Source organism: Liolophura sinensis, chromosome 1, assembly GCF_032854445.1.
Source record: "Liolophura sinensis isolate JHLJ2023 chromosome 1, CUHK_Ljap_v2, whole genome shotgun sequence".
Taxonomy (NCBI): domain Eukaryota; kingdom Metazoa; phylum Mollusca; class Polyplacophora; order Chitonida; family Chitonidae; genus Liolophura; species Liolophura sinensis.
The window spans coordinates 40342308-40363456 of record NC_088295.1 but is presented as its reverse complement, the minus strand read 5'-3'; the positions used below and the strand labels follow the sequence as shown (position 1 = coordinate 40363456).

At 35.1% G+C, this 21149-nt stretch overlaps 1 protein-coding gene across 3 annotated transcripts; it reads left to right on the top strand.

The window, feature by feature from the left end:
- Positions 1-270: 270 nt before the first annotated feature.
- Positions 271-20844, top strand: LOC135462222 (arf-GAP with dual PH domain-containing protein 1-like). Of its 3 annotated transcripts, none has more exons than XM_064739638.1 (10): positions 271-363; positions 3882-4015; positions 4907-4998; positions 5720-5915; positions 6898-7044; positions 7356-7439; positions 7896-8027; positions 9465-9690; positions 15457-15521; positions 18858-20844. In XM_064739638.1, exons 1-9 carry the CDS (start codon positions 282-284, stop codon positions 15510-15512), a joined length of 1149 nt encoding a protein of 382 aa, XP_064595708.1. In that variant the 5' UTR covers positions 271-281; the 3' UTR covers positions 15513-15521; positions 18858-20844. The 3 variants fall into 3 exon arrangements, with proteins under 3 accessions (XP_064595708.1, XP_064595706.1, XP_064595705.1); XM_064739636.1 differs by having other exon boundaries at positions 17054-20844; XM_064739635.1 differs by lacking the exons at positions 15457-15521; positions 18858-20844 and adding an exon at positions 12728-13422.
- Positions 20845-21149: the final 305 nt, after the last annotated feature.

The following is a 21149-nucleotide window of genomic DNA, read 5'->3' as shown; positions in this document are numbered from 1 at the left end:
CAAGGAAAAGGCTGCCACAAGCCGTTTAACAGCTTATGTAAAGAATATGCTTACACTGTAACAAGTACATGGTGTACTGGATCGGCTAAAATTATTGTAAACCGCAAAATCGCTGGTGGCTACATGCAATCCGACTGAAGAGTTAAGGGGCGCCTGTCAGTAGGAATTCCCTTTGACCCAGTAACCTAAAATTTATCTGGTGACGTCACAGGTGGGTGTCCCCCTCTGTCATTTGGGTGACGAGGAAGTGATTCACTGCGGCGGTCATTGTAGACGACAAAATGGCGGAAAGAAGTAAGAACTTCTTGCTAGACTTACAGCAAAAGTCAGGAAATGACGTGTGTGTCGACTGTGGTGCCAAAGGTAGGTTTATGTTTGACGACATGTTAACTTAAATAGTACTGACAGATCGAATTATTGTAAAACAACCTTTTTCACGTGTAAGTTGTCAGTTCGGAGGGGGGTCCCAGTCTTGCCTGCTTCAACTTTTCAGACTCCCTGCCATGCATGTACCCCTCCCCCTCTAACTCAGTCTAAGTGTCCCAAATTCTGTGCTGCCCTCAGACAAGCTGGCAGATCACAGTAATTTATGCCAGACGATCATCATAATGTTGGAACCATAATTCTTGAATGTTTCATTTAATTGTAGCCAATTGAATAAGTGTATCTCGTATGTAATTTGTGAATGACCTAATACCCGGTCCTCAGCGGATTGTCAGAATGAGATTTTCAGATCAAGATTGGCACTGCATGTGTTTATCACATAATGCTAAAATGAGAACTATAAAATGATAAATGTTAATGCTGATAATGATAGACTCTCATTAAGTTTTGGAATTTTAGATTTATTATTTTGTTGCCTTATAGCAACGGTTTAATACATGAAAAAACAGTTACTGCAAAGCTCATTGAAGAAATATGGAAACAATTGTAAATAAACAAAATTAAATAAATACTGAAAAAAATAAATGCAAAAAAAGGGGGAGATTGAGCTCTTCTGTGCAACAATGTTTTTACTTTAGAGAGTTGATGCTTCCTTTTAAGGAGAAATTCAGCTATATTTAATAGGTTGTTATGGTATGAATAGGCCTAATTGTTAGTAAAAAAAAAAAATAAAGAAATATCCTGTTGTTTTGCTGTCAGGAAGTTTATCAAATGCTTGTCGAAAGTGGATGTTTTTTTCCAGGCACTCCAGTTTCCTGCACTCATGAAACAGACAGCCATCATCAAGCAAAAATTTCTGGAGCACAGTGTTGAACTTTAATCAAACAAATAAGCTGAGATAAAAGAAAGGTATAAGAGTTACTCAGCATGTTGAATTGCTATCAGTTAGCACCACAGTTAACACCAAAGTTTACTGTGATTTGTTTCTACTAACTCGCAGACTGATTGAAAATCTTTCACCATGTAATACTGCCGAGGTGTTCAATGATGACTATAGTATTGCTAAAAAAAAATGGGAAAAAATGTGCAAACTTTGCATGATCTTACCATCACTTCATCAGAAGCAAAAAATATATGTGCAATAATGGCTGAATATACTGATGTAATGCACTTAAGTGACAATTTCTTATTTAGATAAGTTTTAACAACATTGTGATATCATACCATAATACAGTCATACATGTCTGTCTCTGCTTTAAAGGGAAAGACAACACCTGACTAATGTTTATACGGACTGAAAGATTACCATTCAAACTATTTTAATCCGGCATTCAATATTTTTTTAGATTTTTGTTCAGTCCAGTAGAGGTTTAGTGAAACTTCATCTTGACACAGCTTCAGCATGTTTCCATCATCAATGGCAAGGTGACGTAACATTTACACTAGCTTTCTAGTGACGAAGGTATTTTACGTAAAAAAAGTCTAAGCAGTATACTCTGGAAGAATTTCGTCCACTGCTTGAACTGTTGATACAGCAGGCCTACTACAAGGGACTCCAGCAACCCTGTTTCAATAGCCCAGCTGCAGATTCACGGCTGGGGTATTCCTGGTTCAGGTTGTAGTCTCCGGAGGGGTTGTGCTGGTGATTTTTGACCCCAAGTAAATGTTTACAAAATTACAAAAGGATCGTTGCACAACTACATTTGTGCTCAATTCTGAAACAAATGAAAACAAATTTAAGTACCACTGAGGCTGATCTAGGCATTCGACTGTCGCTGGATTTTATGCTTCAATTTTGTAGCGCTTGGGGCTTCTAAAATGAGAGCAGTACCGACCTAGTTATCACAGATGTCAGAAAAAGCGCCTCGGCTTGAACATGGCATTTCAATCATTTTCGTGTGTTTTATAACATACATACATGTCTTGTATGCTAGAAAGACAAGCAAATATAAACTCTTCACTTGGAAGAAATTCAGAGAAAATAAAATTATATCATAAGATTTTTAAAATTAATTTTGAGTGAGATACCATCTTCTCATTCTCATAAACCTTCGGCATCCCTAATGAATTTGGCACTGATGCTGATATTTGTTATTTACAAACTGTGGACTAAATGCTAAAATGAACAACAAAGGTTTGGGCTGAGACGATATGTTACTGACTGACATACATGTACTTTGTGATACCATCATTGAATATCACACGGCTTGTAAATCAATTGATTTTATGCCTGTGGTGGTCTGCAAGTGATACAGACCTGCCCCACAACTTTGTGAAATGGCTTTTCAGCTACATGCAAGTAAATCGTTGTAAACAATGCTTGAATGATGTCTTATGCAGTAGTTTTGTGTTATCATTTGTCACTCCATGGAGCAACGTGTTTGATTGGATAATATTCTCAAGATGGCTGCCTCGACTCACACCAGCCATTTGTGCAGCATTGTCATTTTGTTCTACATGTTATTGGGTGAAATCTCTTTAAAATAATAAAGTGTGATACTTTGTGTAAAATTTGAGTATTTTGCTTTCGATTGAAATATGTTTCAGCCACATTCTGTCTTGTCCTTTAATATAGAACATGTGAGAGGCATGGGTGGAGATTTGGGGATTCCCCCGGACTGAAATCATTCATCATTACAAGTGAAATACTGCCAGTAATCAGTTGTTTTATCAAATCATATGTACATTTGTATGTGTTTAACATTAATGAATTTCTGAAAGAAGTCAAACTCATGTACATATGTACTGTGTAGATGTAAGCTTACTAAGGAACAATGGGTTTATTTATATCATCACTGATACAGACTGATAAAGTTATGCTGCAAAAATATGTCAATCTACATGACATACACACACTTTATACTTCCTGTTATGATCTTCTAAGCTGTCCTTTCACAGTCCAATGTACATATTGCCATATCTTTATTTACAGACACATTAATACAACAAATAACACATGGTCTGCATACAGTTTAAGCAGGATTATAAAATGGAATTACAAGCAAGATGTTCATTCATCTGCATTGTAGTGGAATAGCTGCACTTGCAGATACAACATTTCATACCAGTTAGCTACAAGGTTTGAATGCATACCTAAACCACTCTTGAGTAGACAATGAAATACAATGTTTTGTGAGGGGGAAAAGTGATACTTATGTCCAATGTGAACTTTTAAACCAGTTCTCTCAAGGATAGAATTCTGTTGATAGAAAATATATTTATATATATATATGTATATATATACATACATGTAAGTAGCACGACAATCTTTTCTGTACCAAAATCACCGAGAAAAATGTAAGTTATCACATCTGATTTGTGTACTTGTGATTTTTAGATGGATGTCAAATGTAAAAGACTTCACATACGTGTACACCTGACATACTACACACATGTGTATGCAGGTCAAGCTTGATATTATAGAAGGAATTACACTGCAGGTAATTTTTAACAAAAAGACCCTGTATTAATTATTTCTGTGCTTGACTCTATTTCAGATCCAGAATGGGCTTCGTACAACATTGGTGTGTTTCTTTGTCAGGACTGTGCAGGGATACATCGTAGTATGGGCACACACATCAGCAAAATCAAGTCCATAAAACTAGACAACTGGGAGAATAGTCAGTTAGAGGTAGGAAAGACACTCAGTCCATCCGTAGGCTCAAGAGTTATAGATTATTCTGTACAGGACTGAAACTCAGACCTAAAAGTGGGATATTTGTTCAGGATTAGAGGTCACAAAGCATCTTTAGCTTGATCTCAAGTGAGAGAGGATGGTCATCTTTCTGTTGGTGGGTCAAATATTTGACATGTGAATTTCCATATTTTTAACATTGTCCATTCACTTAAAATGAGACCTAGGTGTAAGGTGACACAAAATTCTGGACGCAGGATATTGTAGCTATTGCATATTTGTGGTTGTATTTCTACATATAAAACTTCATGTTCCTTTAACACAAATATAAGACTGTGGCTGACTAGTCTTAAAAGTGCTAAGACTGGTTTTATTTAGCTGAATTTTGACCCCCAAAATATTTCAGACATCTCCTCAAGTGGTATGCCAAAATACACCTGTTGCAGGTGACCTTTGTTTTTACCTGTCGCTTGGAAAAATTGTCTCTCTAGTACAGGTTGACACCCTGTTGTTGTTAACCCTAACCTGCAGTTTAGAAGGGTACAAAAATAACAGGACTCCTGACTGTCGCTATTTTCCTGCAGCCTAATTTTGTGATATGTTTCAATCGACTTGGATGAATTGTTGATTCATGCTGTATCATTAGCAAGGGAAATGATTTCTCAACTGCTGTTTCTTTTTGGATAGAAATTTGCTTTAGGGCATAGCCTTAAAATCATTTAACTGTAAATCAACATAAGTTTGTGTTACCTGGTACATTATAAAATATTTCTGTATTTGTATGAGAAGTAAAACGTGTATAAAGTAATGTTATGTAAATCCTAGTCATTTAAATTGATACCTTCATATTGTGTGAGTATTATTTGTTTTACTGCTTGTCTTTTGCAGCTTATGGCAGCCATGGGGAATGAAAAGGCAAAGAGTAACTATGAACAATTTGTTCCAGCTTTCTACAGACGTCCAAAGAGTACAGATCCACTGTAAGTGATTTCTCCTTTCCCTTTCACACATGTTGCATATTCTGTAAAATGGAATGAAAGCTGGAGAACACTTGATCTCCCTAGTAACAGACAGCATAGGCATTGTTCCCCGTAATGTTACATCACAGGAAAATGCCTATTTTGAATCACTAACATCGATAGTGGATTTAGTGGATTTGTGTAAAAAGCAACATTTATATGAGGGAGTGACTTGAAGGGAGATAATTCAGTAATGCATAACTTTGATAAAGGATCAGGCAGCAGGCTATAAATGTAAAAGGCACCAGATAGTGAATTAGGAATGTGTGATTCTGAATAAAAAGCAGATTAATGTGAAACCACTCATAAAGATTATGGACTTTCCCCTCCACAGAGATATTTCACCAGTGGCAAGCTACCTAATTTCCAGACTGACCGACAGGGCAATAGAAAAACTGTAATTTAAAGCTCTTTTTACACCCCAAGAAGAAGACCATTGCATGATTTTGTTCTTTATGTTTAAGTGCTTGTTTTAACTGCATATATAGTGAAAATCAAAAAATGATGTTTGATACTACTTAACCATACTGAAAGCTTATTAGATCAGTCAGTCAGAGAGGTTACAGATTCCCTGCAGATTTTCCATGACTTCAGCCAGGTCAATGGTTTGTGTGATAGCAGATGTACATGAAAGTGCACCATAATGGCTTTGTCCCTGCTCAGGCTTCTTATCTGTATTTAGTGTGCTGAGAGAACAGTGGATCCATGCCAAATACGAGAGGGCTGAGTTTCAGGACCCAGAACGGCAGGCGGCTTACACCACAAACTACAGGGAAGGCACCTTGTACAAACGAGGCAGAGATGACAAGAAGTATTACCCTCGTAAATTTGCTCTCTCCACTCAGAATAATACACTGAGCTACTTCAATAAAGAAGTGGTGAGTCGCATAAATTTGCTCTCTCCACTCAGAATAATATGCTCAGCTACTACAATAAAAAAAATGGCGAGTCCCATAAATTAGCTCTCTCCACTCAGAATAATACACTGAGCTACTACAATAAAGAAATGGTGAGTCATATATGTCAGACAGAATTTTACAGATTCCCCTACTTCTGTTTTTCACAAGGCTTTGGTGACAGTAAGTAGTCAGGGTTTTCTCTTGTGTGGGTTTACATGAAGGTGATGCCATCCACCAATATGACCTATGTATCATATAGTAGTTGAGGGGTTGGCACGGCGCAATGACCCAGGAGCCTCACCCTAATGCAGTCACTGTGAGCTTAAGTCCAGCTCATGCTGGCTTCCTCCCCAGCGATATGTGGGAAAGTCTGCCAGCAGCTTGCGGATGGTCGTGGGTTTCCCCCGCAGCCTGCCCTTTTTCCTCCCACCACAATGCTGTCCGCTGTCGTATAAGTGAAATATTCTTGAATACAGTGTAAAACAGCAATCAAATAAATAAATAAATATATCTCCAGTAACTGGCCAGTGGTTTGTGGTTTAATTCTAGTACTTTATCCTACCTATAAAACTGTCTGCCATCATACAAGGAACATAATAAAAAAGTCTTGAGCATGTTGAGCAACAATCAAATGAATTTTTTTATATATAACTTCTTAATACAGGGTATTTCCACACTTCAGAACGTATGTTTTTAAAATTTTCATTAAAGAACTGAAGGTGAAATAAAGTTTCAATACAGTTAGGTGATCTTTTCCTGCGTGTACTTTCATACGTATCCAGCATATTTTTTATCCATGTGTTTGATTTTGACTTGAGTCAGAAGCAGCTGTATAAATGTAGCTCTTTCCATGTGCCTCTTTTCTTTTTTTATATTAACATAAAGACTCCAAGTAGAAGCATTCATCATGTATTGGATATATGTTCTGATGAAAATTTTAATGAAGACATCTTCTCTGCAGGCACGAACGCCAAAAGCATCTATAAATTTGGATACACTTAATGCAGTATTTGTACCTGAGAAAACAGGAAACCCATGCGCTTTACAGTTAATGTTTGATGAGAATGGTTCAACACGGAATGTGTTTGTGTATGCCAATGACCCTAAGGTAAGTTCTTGAGCTTCAGTGCTAAAACATGTAGTTCAATTAATATTGCTTGTTTTTCCAGCTTGTTTTGTTGCTTGGGTTTCCCAAGGGCTGTGCTCAGTTTCTTGCCTCCAAAATGCTGGATGCCATCATATAAATGAAATATACGGCGTAAAACATCAATCAAATAAATAAATAAATAAATAATATTGCTTGTGTCTTGCATATTAAGTACAGACATCATGTAAGAATATTAATTTTGTTACCTTAAATATTTTATAAATTTTCATGCTAACTGTATGATAAATTAATCTACTTGACTTTTTTTCCAGGAAATAGTAGATTGGTTTCATTGTATTCGAGCTGCTAAATTAAGTAGAAAACAGATCGCTTTCCCAGACAGAGATGCAAATGAGGTAAGTTCAAAAGTCAAGCATACATTGTAACTACCTAGAAAGTCAAGCATACATTGTAACTACCTAGAAAGTCAAGCATACATTGTAACTACCAAGAAAGCCAAGCATACATTGTAACTACCAAGAAAGTCAAACTTCAGAGAGCTTAGGTTACTGATAACTGTGCATTAATTATTTCAGAGCTTAAGAACATGTGTATGAGCCTCAGCTTGTTATGTAAACAACTTGTTGACAAACAATTCATATTTTTTTTTTATCTCAATCAGAGGCGAATGTAGATTTACATAAATTTGTTGACAGAATTTAAACTTTAGATTGAGAAAAATGCAAAAATCCTGGTTTTATCAACGGAAGTAAGATATGACTAGCCAGTTAAAATCTACAGATGTATGTTTTTTTTTTGTGCATAACAAAATCTTACACATAAGATCATATGGAATATTACATATGTTTCAGATGGCAGAAGACTTAACACATGACTTCCTTATGGAAGGTTGGTTGAGTAAAATGGGCCCAAACAATGAGCCCTACAGAAGACGATGGTTTACTCTGGATCGCAGGAAGCTCATGTATACCGAGGACCCACTGGTCAGTTGGCAAAATGTGAATTAAACTCACTTAAGTATTTTTGATAGAAGGAGACAAATTTAGAAATCTACTAGTGCATCTCCACCTATACAACTGACCACCATTGTATAAGTGAAAAATTCTTGGGTGTGGCATTTAACAACAATCACATAGTTAAATTTAAAGAATATCGCTTAACGCTTATCATGTGGGCACTTGTCTAAATATACCATGAAATCATATGCAATTTGTTGAGAGAGGTAAATTGTAAGTTCATGCCATTTTTACTATTTAACAGTGCAAAAATAAGGAAATATTGCGGAATAAGCAATATTTGGCCTCCATAGAAATTTTGTCACCAAAGCCTCTCGCAATTCGGATCACTGTGGAGTTTAAGTCCAGCTCTTTGCTGGCTTCATTTCCGGTTTTACTTGAGAAGGTCTCCCAACACCATGTGGATTGTCATGAGATTCCCGTTCACTCTGCCTGGTTTGCTCCCACCAGGCCGTACTATATTTTTTATAAGTAAAATATTCTTGAGTATGGTGTATAACATCAGTCAAGTAAATAAATCCATGGAAGGATTTTGTGGATAGGGGTTATTGCAAGCAGGCCTGCCACTATACTCTGCATTTTTCAGGTTTAATACGAATGTACTTGCGAGATATGATCTGATACTGGAAGAAGAATCATCTCTGTTCCTTCTGTATGCTTTTTTTAATGATAGATGGCAATAATAAATCGGTATCAAAGTAATTGATAATCAGACAGTACAACTATCATCCATGGAAATTGAGTGTGAAGTGTCAGGCCTTCCTGAAACCTTCTATCCTTACATGCAGATCCTGTGGCTTTCACAAGATTTTGTGACAGTCCAGTACAGCTTATTGCACACACATATATATAGGTGCACAGACTGCTTGTATCAAAATATGTAGTAGTAATCTTTCACATATTATTTTGTCATGATTGTACAATATCGAGTGCAGTCACTGTGAGTTCAAGTCCAGCTCATGCTGGCTTCCTCTCCGGCCGTAAGTGGGAAAGGTCTTGCAGCAACCTGTGGATGGTTGTGGGTTTCCCCCCGGGCTGTGCCCGGTTTCCACCCACCATAATGCTGGTCGTCGTCGTATAAGTGAAATATTCTTGAGTACGGCGTAAAACACCAATCAAATAAATAAATAAATACAACATCGAGCAATGGGAAGGCAGCATATTTTTTAATCCCGTGAGGTGGGATGTGTAAAGCAGGACCTTGAGTCATTGTTACGTTGAAAATGGATTGTAGGATAATGTCTACAATGTATCACCTTTCATTGAAATGTCGCAGTGTGTTGGACATGATGTCATTATGATGATGTCACCAATGAAAGTTTGACATCAGTAAAAAAAAAAAAGCAGGGCATTTGACAGGTGTCCCTGATCTACCATTTCTCAGATGATTTCTTCCTTTCCCAGAATGCCTTTGCCCTTGGTGAGTTATTCATTGGTCATAAAGACAGTGGTGGGTACTCTGTGGAGGCAGGTGTGCCCGACGGAAAGGACGCCCCAGGGTTTGGTTTCACCCTCACCACACCTAATCGGGTGTTCTACCTTAGTGCAGAGAGCAAAGAAGACATGGACAAGTGGATAGACAGCTTACAAAAGGTTATGGAGATGCCTCTAACGCCTCAGGACAGTAGATGTAAGTATACATCATCACAACATCCAGGGGTGTAGGACACTACCTTCAACTAGGGAGAATTGCCACGGTATGGCTGAAATATTGCCAGTGTGTCGTGAAGTCATAATCATTCATTCATTCAACTAGGCAGAATCGTACATTTTAACAGTATAGGCAGATGTGTTATGTAGGGAAACATATTGTGTTTGGCATGGTGAAGGTCTCCCAACACCATTTGGGAGAGAATGACTCAGAATTCATCAAAAGTTGTATCTGCTGTTCCACATACCAAGGCGTATTTTTAGAGATACTATGTGTATAATTCTGTAACGTGTAATCTTGATATCAGTGTGTCTGCATAAAAAAATGATGTGCACATAAAGAGATTACTGGTCCGTGTTCTCTCTCAAGAACCTCGTGTAAAAATTGGGCGGTGAGTCCTTTTATGTTTTGTTTTGCTTTGTATCATTTGGTTTGAGTCTTTTGTTTTGAAGAAATTGATCATGGAAAAAGCCTTGACTTTCCACAACACACATTTTACTCACCACAATTAGAGGAGGAAAACTGTTATGAATACTGAGGATAAATTTCTGTCAGTAGACGAGTGGAGATTAATGTGATCAAGCGCCTGCTTACAATGAACCTGATAGTTCATAGGTTATGTGTCGGATCTGATAGGACAGTGTTACCCCTTCAGACAATCAGTTTTCCCGTCCCACAGACATGATAGACACAAGTACACAGATCATTGTTTAGATTATTTCTTGGATTGTCTCGTCAAAAACTTGGATTTGTCTCATCAAAATCTACCATTTGTCTCATCAAAATCTACTATTTGTCTCATCAAAATCTACTATTTTGAACAGCTGTTATATTGTGAAAGTGCTTTTTCATTCTGTTGAGTTAGGCGTGACCCATGAAAGCAAAATTATAGATCCTAAAAGCTTTCATTATGCATAAAATGATATATTGTATACATATTTAGTGCCTAAGGAATAGAAAAATATGAGAGTATACTTTTGTGTATTGAATTGACATGGTCGCCCAAAATTTGGATTTTTAATGAAGTCTTAACAAAGTTTTAAAGTTTATGCATAAACTAATCAGTCACGTGTTTGTTTACATATGAAGTGCCCATGCTCCATTTCCACTAAATTGACAGCGCCTCATTTAAATATTCTGGCAGAATTTTCAGTTTGCAGGTTTTTTTTTTGTTATTTTTAAAACGTTCACTTACAGTGCTGGGTGGGATTAACGAAAAGCTTGTGACTTTTACTTTTTGAGAAAAGTACCCGATATCCCTGTCATTCTGTAATAACGCTGAAATATCTAGTATTTGGGCAACCATGTCACTTTAATGTTCGTACATGAGGAATGCTCATGTAATCTACCTGTAGGTAACTAGACCCCTTCTGAGCACCTGTGCTTCTCACACATGACAGTTGTTTGGCCAGCGTGTTCAAAGTTATTAGTTGGGAATATATATCAAATATATAGGTGAAATCACTATTATACCTGTACTTTACCTAGCTCTAACCTGTTATCTGTTGGTAAAGATGTAGTGTTTTACTGACTTCATTTACATGTATAGGTCATGACTTTAGCAGGAATCTTCATTGTAAATCGTCTAACATGTAAAAGTTTAGCTCTGAGATTGGATGACCATGTTCCCAGTTTAGCTTGCACATTAAACGCTCTATATTGCTACATCCAGCATCCTGGAGCTCAGTCCTGTTGCCTCTGCTGTCCTCAGGGTGATAAAGCTCTATGCAAACAAATGAGGTTTCCACATTATCTTATAGTAATTTTAAAATTCATATCACCTCATTATGGGGGAATTATGAAGACCATAAGGTTGCAATTAACATAATCACCAAGGCATCCACTTGGACAGCATCCGAACTTTGGTAGCTGCCATTTTTGAATCGCATGACTGTGTTGCAAGGGTGAACTCTGCTCTTTCGAAAATTGAGATCATTTTCTTTGAACTTCTTTGTTTTGTTCATTATTAAAACAAAAATTAATGTTGAACTCCTAAACAAATTGTCAGTTGTCCTTTTAATGGTGTGATCTTCAATCCAATTGTTCTACAAGTTCATCTTTTTCCGGAATGATGACGAGTGAGGCAAGCTTGTAATATCGAAAATGATGGTTGGGGAAGTTTGACTTGCATTTGATGTGACAGGTACATTTGTGTTAAATGTGACTTATGGTCTTCATTATTCAAACAACATTTGAAAATAATTTTTGTATGGTGGGTATTTGGGATCACCTTTAGGTATTTATAGTCTTTGTTTAATAATGTCATAAATGAGGATGTATCATTGGTTTAATAAATATTTTTGCACTAGAATTTGTTCTTTTCATCTAACAAATGCATTAAACATCAACATGGATCATATTTACATTTTTAAAATGTTCATAAATATTATCATAATTTAGTTTAAAATGCATATGTTTCGATAAAAAAAACAAATTTACCTTCAAATAAATTTATTATACAAGCATCACATCCTTATTTAGAACATTATTATGCAACAACGATAAATACCAAAAGTTGGTCCCAAATACTCACCATACAAAAATATTTTCTAATACCCTTTTCTCTGAAAAAAAGATCCAAAAAAATATTAAAATCATAATTGCAAATAAGTTTTAACGCTCTTTCATCTGATTTTGGCATCATTTTTATGTTTTCTTCTCCTTTAAAGGAAGCATGTTTTGTAGCATACAGCTTTGACATGTTAACAGCACAAGTGATAGTACAAGTTCCAGGTTTAATAGTGAATGAAAGAGTACGGATCTGTATATCTGAAAGATAAGCTGGGAAGAATGAAACAGGTCTCAGATCTAGTAAATATAGTATCTGTGGTTACTCTGGGGTGGAAGAGGGTTTCTGTGAGTTTACTAACTGTATGGTAATAGTTGTCAAGTATGTTCACGGTACTGTTTGTTGGGGACTTCATCCTATCCTATGCTATGCCTTTATTCTTTTATGTTTCTCCCATTGTAAATCTCATTTGTTGTTAACTCTGTACGGTTTGATGGTTTATTGCAGGGGCTCGTGAGCCTTTCCGACGTCCAAGCAAACGCAGGAGTAGCTTCCCTTTCATATGAAAATCGATTTCATCCTTACGTAGAATATTTGTACACGCCACGCATTATATAAAGCTGGGACTTAACATGTAACAAAAAGTCACACTTCATTCAGTCCTGTAGAATACAATGATTTTCATTGCACTTTTTTTTCTTGCTTATTACTAAGTTATAATGTTATAAAATGACTCTTAATAAATTACTTAAAAAAAAAGAAAAATAGTTACGAATGAGACTTTTTTAATCAATTTGTATTCCTTGTATTATTTTACAGTAAGAACATAATAATCTGAAACCCATTTTTGTTTCTTGAGGTTAAAATAATCAGGTTGAGCATCTTGTACATGTAGTTTACGAATGTTAGCGGAAATAAAAATTTTGTTTTATTTTTACTGAGATTTTTACTTGAAGTAGTTTACATTACACAATTTTCCAAAACTTAAGAACAAAAAATCCAGCTTAAGTTAAAAACCAGTACCTGAATGCATGTAACAGTTAAATGTGATTGTTGTGAAAAACAGCCAGTTGAATGTTTTTAGCTGTTGCTAATGGAATGTGGTTAATGACATTTTTCTAAATCTTTCTTCATATTATAAAAGTGAATGCAACTTTAATTCAGGCAGGGTGCATGTAAATATGCATTTCTCCAGTTTAAAAAGGCCAAATAAACAAAATATATATATATATATATATATATATATATATATATATATATATATATATATACACACACAACTAGTGTTAGTTAGTTAGGAATAGTTGTGAGAAAGCTTAAACAATTATGGCATATGTACTATAGCCCTCTTTAAAATTATTACTTTCATATTTAATCTGTAGATGGTGGTGGCTTTTTTTGTCTTCTGTCCATTATGCTGTTTAACTAGTACAAGGCCAACTAAAGTTCTCTACATCTGTCCATAGAGCTGTATGGATCACAGAATTGCCATGTTGAGTAGTTGTTAGATTTGCAGTAAATATGCTCATGTAAAAAAGGTTAATGTTCATAAGTAAGGCATTGGTTTCCTAATGTGCAAACCCAATGCACACATGGTAGAACTTGCTTGCAGTATTGACACTAATGGAGTACGCCTGATTTTCCAAAATACATGTAGCACAAAAGCATAACAAATGCTTTCACTTGCAAACATTGAATAAATGTTTGCAGGTGAAATAAATGTGTATATATAATTTGGTGTTAGGAACGCCTTGTACATGCTAAGGCTTGATATAGTCAGCCAGAAACATAAATTTCTGGATTTTTTTTTAGCTATCCAAGAGTTGACCAAAATATTAACTCTTATAATAATCTGTAATATTGGTTTCATTCTGCTTATTCTTCATAACCCTTGTATTTAATTATTAATTCTTACTGATGATCTAATTATATATCAGTATTGCGGATCTTCGATTAAATTTCCTGTAGGCCTAAATATAATACTGCATTCACATGTACATATGTTTTAAATTATGCTGTAGTTTTTCAGCTGTGGAAACACTGAGCAGACATCCAACCCACCCAGAAAACATAAATAAGATAGTATAAAATATACAAAGCAAGAAAGGACATGCCTCTCAAATTCAGCTTAGTATTATGTAGTGTCTTGGCTAAAGTATGTCTAAGCTGTAATTGTTTTCTAAAGAGTGTTTTCATTAGAAAAAAAATTGCAATACAAAACAAAAATTCCTGGAACATTTAAAAGTGTCTGTGTGATGTGTATTCCTCATCTAGAAGTAGCGAGCATGGGAATGTGGAAACTGTCACTCCTTCACCTAAGACATCCCAAGCACCTGCCATTTACATGTACATGCCCCCCTGGAATGTGACCAGTTGTCAGTGTTACCACAATGCTCTTTGTAACAAAAAGAATTATTGCATCTTTTAACAAGGTCTTCATTTTACCATTCCAGTTATTGGTTGCTTGAATAACACTTGTACCCAGCCTCTGTTTGGTTTATAACATCATTTTTAGTGAAATGTTCTGGACTTATAGGACAATCGATCAAAGCATTTTATTTGTAATGTTCTATTTGACGACACCTCATTTTCTTCTTTGAACACTCACCCCCATTTCCTGGCGGTTACTGTTTTTCTGACAAGATTTCTGTGGTTCTTCATCTATGTGTATAACTCTGAATTAAATAAGTCCTGACCTTAATGACCTTATGTCTGAGAGATTTACATTAATTTAGTAGCATTAAAGTAATAGGCATTTTGCTGATGGATTGACACCTGCATATTACTGGGAGTTGTGTTTCATCTTTGACATATTAATCATCTTTTGTCATGTTAGCTGTATAAACATCCATATCTGTTGCTGTGTGTGTAATTATCTAAAGTCATATTGCAGTGTTTCTGTTTGTGTCTAAATAAAGAATAGAACATAGATGGCATCATTCATTGATTGTTCCTTTGTTTGAGTGAAAGATTCACATACTTGTTTGTACTGAATTGCCCAATCACATGTAAGATAATTTTATCATGCAGTGAATCTTCAGCGAAAAAATTGCCGAGTGATGTTTCATTTTTTTTTTCTTAGAGTTTGACTTACAAATACTTATGCATTTAGTGAGATCTTATGTACTTTGAAATACCATATTTCTTTTATCATGCATAGAATGTTTTCTGTTTTGTGTGTATTTTATTGCATATACCTGTATCGAAAAGGTCTTTACTATGGTGATTTGTTGCAGTGGCCGCCACTTTGGTGAGCAAACGAAGAAGTGTTGTCTCATTATTTAATAGGTAATCAATGCAGGTCAGTACCACAAATTTGGTTTTACATCTATTAGCATGTGTACTCCTAACAGCTAAACATCTGGGGTCTTTTTCACAAAATTTGGTAAAATTTTGGGTAAATTTTTTTTTGTTTTGTAAATAAATTTTTCACCTCCTTAAGATATGGTTGAAGACACATTTATGATGTTTCGTGGAAAAAGACACTGGGCATTTTTCACTTTTACTAACAAAGTACTTGTTACTACCATATAAACAAACAGTGTACACACTACTAAAGCAATATCTCTTCTTCCATAACCATGATAATTACATATGCCAGTAAGAAATGTAACACCATTCTCCCCACAGCGCGTGAACAGCTCCCTATGCTATCTTTACATCACTGCCCCCACTAGACAAGTTTGACTTTTCCACCCAGAGTGATACATTTGACCATGCCTTTACTTGGGCAGAGCACTGAGTTTGCAAAGGCTTAACAAGATTCCAATAATTCCAATAATGACCAATAATGTAGTGTTTCTGATGTCCATTGGAATAATGTTGTGCATACTCTGGATATTCAGAGTGTAAATGTATCAAGTATGAATGAGAGAAAAAAGGTTGAAACAAAGTCTCCTTTTTTGTGGTCGCTTTCAATCACACCAATGACTTTAGCGTTGTTCAAGATTTTGGTTCAGAATTTGCTTGCGATGTAAAGTGAGCAAAGGGAGCAGTGCATGAGGAGTAATGAATAATGACTGTGATGTAACACAGAAGTTTTGTGAAACTGGCCCCTGCACTACCACTGGCTAACTCTAAAAATGCTCTGATTGTCTTCTATGTGACTTACTGTATTAACATGTTATTGCCTTAGTGGAAATGCATGGAACTCAGCTCTTGATATTAAACACTAATTTTAATAGAGAACAGCAGGGAAAATTTTTCATGGTCACAGAGGTAATTGCATTCTTTGGTACCTTCACATACTGCTTACTGTTAATCATTAATCTTTCGACCTCTAAAGCAGTTTTTCCAATGGGATTTATGATAGTTATTATGAGAATGATGCCAAAATGATTTGTGTCACTTTTGTTTCTCTACACCACATGGTTCTGTCAGAATGTATCAAAAATATTGGTTGCAGTGTGGTTGAAAAGGTTGAAGAATTAGGGTTTTGCATTATGACTGTTTTTGTTCTGTTCATACATTGATCATGGTGGTGAGTGAATCCGTCTAACAATAGTCTGGTTTTGTTCATTTGTCGTCACTCATTGGTGTGACTTTGCAGTTTTGTAGTTGTTGGTACAAAGCGGTTTTCGATCTTCATTCATTTGTGCTTCTTAGATTGATTCGTGGGTGACTTTACTATCCATTCTGATCACACAGTTTTAGCTTATCATTCACCAATGAACATTCTACATAATCCTCCCTTTTCACACAGTAGCCACCCAGCAATGAAAAAATGAAGCTGGCTCCACTTATGGCTGGGGCGTGAAATTCAACGATTGAGGTTTATCGATAAATCAAGTCTTGGTACATGTAATCCTTTAATTTACCTGTCACAATTCATAGCCTGACCAATCAACGATTTTGTGGATCACAAAAAGAAGAAAATAATGATGTTGTTGGGGACGGTGCCAAGTGCCTATCAAAGAAGCATTCTTCGGTCTTCTGTTACAGTGGTGAGAAATTGGAGCAGTTGTTGATCTTGATTAATACAGGTAGCTCATCTGTTTTGGTGATAATGCGCTCATTCATCAGTCAAACCATTCTCCACTTCGGTTTAACACTGGTCTGTGGAAAATTGAATGAAATGTGACGCAAAATTTGCAATGCCCATTTAACACAATTCCCTCATTGTCAAATTTGAAAACGATATGCATTATAGCTCAAGGAAGTAACAGCGAGAGAGGAACAATATGTGATATTTTTAAGTCCGGTGTTAAATACCAGTGAAGTAAAAAAAAAAAGATTAGATATCATTCAACAAAAGTTAACATTGACTTAAGGCATCTCAGCGTTCTGAATTGTACTGATAATGGATAGGTGGTAAGTGTCTCATACATGTTCTTTCTGCTGTCTTTTGTGCTTTAAGCCATAAATATACTCTTCTCTTGTGAGATTAAGTGCTGCATTAAGCAGATGATTCATGTCAATGCTGTGTATGAACAGTAATATTTTATAACTAATAAGCATGTGGTCAAACATAAGTCTTCATATTATAGTTGCATTCAAAGTGATATGTCAGATAATTTTTTAGTGGAGAGACTTGAAAGTGGAATTTACTAAAAGTCAGCCTTGGTAATTGTCTTAATTGCTTTATATTTTGTATCTATATCTATATCTGTGGCTTTGATACAGTATATCTGTCTTCAGCAATTCTTACATGTGTACTTTATCTACTTTCTGCTTTGTATGGAATTTGACTTAAAACATTTAGTAGAAGGCAATAATGAAATGTTTGTACATTAAAATTTCAGACAGAAATAATATGTTTTTTTTGCGTGTGAAATATACCATTGTATGGCATTATTACAGAACTGTGTTCTGTTTCACAAAGTGAGCCTTGACTTGAGTAAAAATTCGAATCTTCAATATAACACTCAGTTTATGGCTGTAAACGTATATATCAGGATTTATGTGTCGCAGTATTTGCTTGTGTGCTTTTCCCAGTGCGTACTCGTAGGGTATAAAAATCTGAATAAATTGCATATCAAAATTTTACTCAAGTGAAAGTTGGCATTGTGGAATTTGTTTTACAGTTGTGCAATGTTTACATATGACTTGATTTATAGTTGGGGTTCTGTATATTATATATTCATAATTACTAACTGTTTAATTATATACATTACAGCATATTGTAGATGTATCCAGGCAGTCTACTCATGTTCTTCATATAAACTTTAACAACTTTTCTGTTAGGAAATCTTTTAGCCAATTTATCTCTAGTGCACTGCTCACTCAATTTTTAAAATATCATAACTTTGGATGATTGATACGACAGTCACACAAAAAATACCTGCGAGAATAAGAAATGTTGACTTTTGATATTACATGTATATGATGTCTGTGCTCTGTCGTGTTTGTGAAGCTAAGTCTCCTTAATTTTGCTGAAAAATTTGTAATAGTATACATGGAACGAAGTATGGCTATTTAATAAGCAAGTTGAAGCCAGTCAGTGACCCAACAAGAGCCTGACTTACCTAATTATTGCTATTTTAGTTAATGAGTACGACATTTTTACCCCACTAAGGAATTTATTTTGATTATACTATTCATGGCCATGATGGAAATGTAACATCTTCTGATAGTTAAATTTGAGTGCTGTTTTATGCAGCCACATGGATAAAAACTTTTCTTGCTTTCTTGTTTTCAGCTGTTTTGCTTGGTTGTATGTACAGCATTTGTGTATAGCTGCTCATGTCAGACCTGGCCAGTGACAACAGCCACAGTTCAGTACTCAGTGTAACAAGACAACCAGTTCTCACCTCCACCCAGAATAATTCATTTTATTATTTAACATGAATTTTATACATTATTTGATTTTTTTGATTTTTTTTTTTTTAGAATTGAACATGTGAATAGTGTGCGTAAAACACTTATACACCTATTTTTTTAAATGTTTAATATAGTCAAACCGCATGTTTTGGACACAAACATATATATGGCAAAGCTGTTATGGTACCTGTTTCGGAAAAATACAAATGTACAGTAAATGTACTTGATGGTAACTGCATTGTACCATAAAGCCACTGTGCATAGACTACTGTCACAAAACTTTGTGAATCACATGATTCATGTATTATGTAACTTGTGAGGAAAGTTGTGAAGAATTTACTGACATAGTTTTTTGAAAGTAGACTTGATCAGTAATCAAAGCTGTACAATGATGAGGCGAAGAGTTAAACAGTTATATCAGTAATACGTCCTGCAACCACTGACATGACTGAGTCAACCTACTGCTAAGTATCTGCGATGTGTTGCTGTGATTTATGTCATTTGGTATACATGTGCATGTCATATACCCTGCATCAAAACATCGCTTATAAAGCCCAGTTTTTATATGTTTACCTGTGCCTTAAAAATATTGCAGCATAGTGATCAATGGATTTATATATTGTACTTTTTATTGGTAACTTTTTTGACAAATTGTTTTTAAACAGGAGATCCAAACTTCATTAGTGCTTGCTTGTATGAAAACTTTAATTTGATAAAATGTAGTCTTAATGATGAAATATGAAAGTAATAAGGTTGATCAAAAGTAATGAAGAAATTCTACGTATGATATTTTATTTGTAGTACGATTTTTAATTGAAAGTTTTAGACATAATGATATTAACTGTAATAAATGTGGCTATCAATGGCAGGGATAGCAGCAGAATTTTTCTCACGAAGTCTTGATGACAAGCCGTGCAAATTCTATGAATGAATGCTTTCCAAAGAGCATATAGTCATAAATGTTTAAACCATAAAATTAGCCAAAGATTTTTTTACAGTAAAACATACCAGAGGTTTGTCAAATTAACAAACAATGTTGTTAAGAACAATATTTGAAAAAAAAATTGAAATCCTTAACTTTAAACAATAAAGATTCAGTAGAACTACACTTTTATAAAGCTTTGCACAAATTTCCAGTGTGCAAAGACTTTCAGCTTATGTGATATTTGGAGGGCTCACACTGATGGATTTTCTGTCATTTTCTTCTGTTGAAGCTGTCACCTGTGTGTATTTTCTAAAGGCTTTTTACCATGTTGAAGGTCTGATTGTCAGCAGTGATATTTTGTCATGCCAATGTACACTTTTCAATTCTTAAATGTTGCTGTTTTCAACGCAGTGTATTTTTTACGCTGAATATGTTTTAATCTTCAGCTATGGGATTATTTCTATAAGCATCTGATGCATTCTGGCATATACAGTATTATTATGTAAACTCACCGTTTTCTCCTTGCCATTCCTTAAGAAATCTTGCAATTTATATTTTTAATAGTTTCCTTTACTACAGTAGTTAGTTTAAAATTTTGTTAAAGTTCTGAAATTGTGAAGAAATTTAAAAAGAAAAAAAAACATGCTTATAGATAAAATGTGAAGAATTGATGGTCTTCCAATGTGGTGTATATATTTCATGTAAATGTATTTCCATGAAATGTTATATGGCACACAAATATACAAAAAATCAGTTGGGACCATTTTTGTGTCATAATTACAGAAGGCACACATGTACAAAATGATGACACCATTGAATTATTCAAAATAGAAATGAGGGGTAAATTACAGCCTAGGCGGAGATCATTGTCTGTATATTTAAGGGACCAAACTGCTAACAACATACAGTTACTGTCATGTAAATGGTTGTAAATAAACAGCGTTTAAATTAAAAACATTTGTGTTTTGTGTTATTTAGTCAGTATATATATGCATGTGGTAAGGATTTTATGCATGTATCTGATTCCTGTACATATACACATATACAGTAATGTAAAGTAGAATATGTATGTCACTGACTAAACAGGGTGAAAAACATTTGTTTTGGTCAATTTGCCAGAAACAAATGACATTGTCTTTTCCTCTTCTTTCTGATTTCAAATGTGGCTTTATGCTTGCCATTAGGCTTTGAGGTATCAGTGAAAATTTACCTGCTTCCACCGGCTCAAATTGTGACTTTACACAT

What these genes read in the sequence shown, in the direction of transcription:
- LOC135462222 (XM_064739635.1), top strand. Translation starts at nt 282, where the DNA reads ATGGCGGAAAGAAGTAAGAACTTCTTGCTAGACTTACAGCAAAAGTCA. An exon ending in GGGAGAATAGTCAGTTAGAG is followed by an intron (nt 4,016 to 4,906) that starts GTAGGAAAGACA and finishes TGTCTTTTGCAG; the next exon opens with CTTATGGCAGCCATGGGGAA. An exon ending in TGTATACCGAGGACCCACTG is followed by an intron (nt 8,028 to 9,464) that starts GTCAGTTGGCAA and finishes TTCCTTTCCCAG; the next exon opens with AATGCCTTTGCCCTTGGTGA.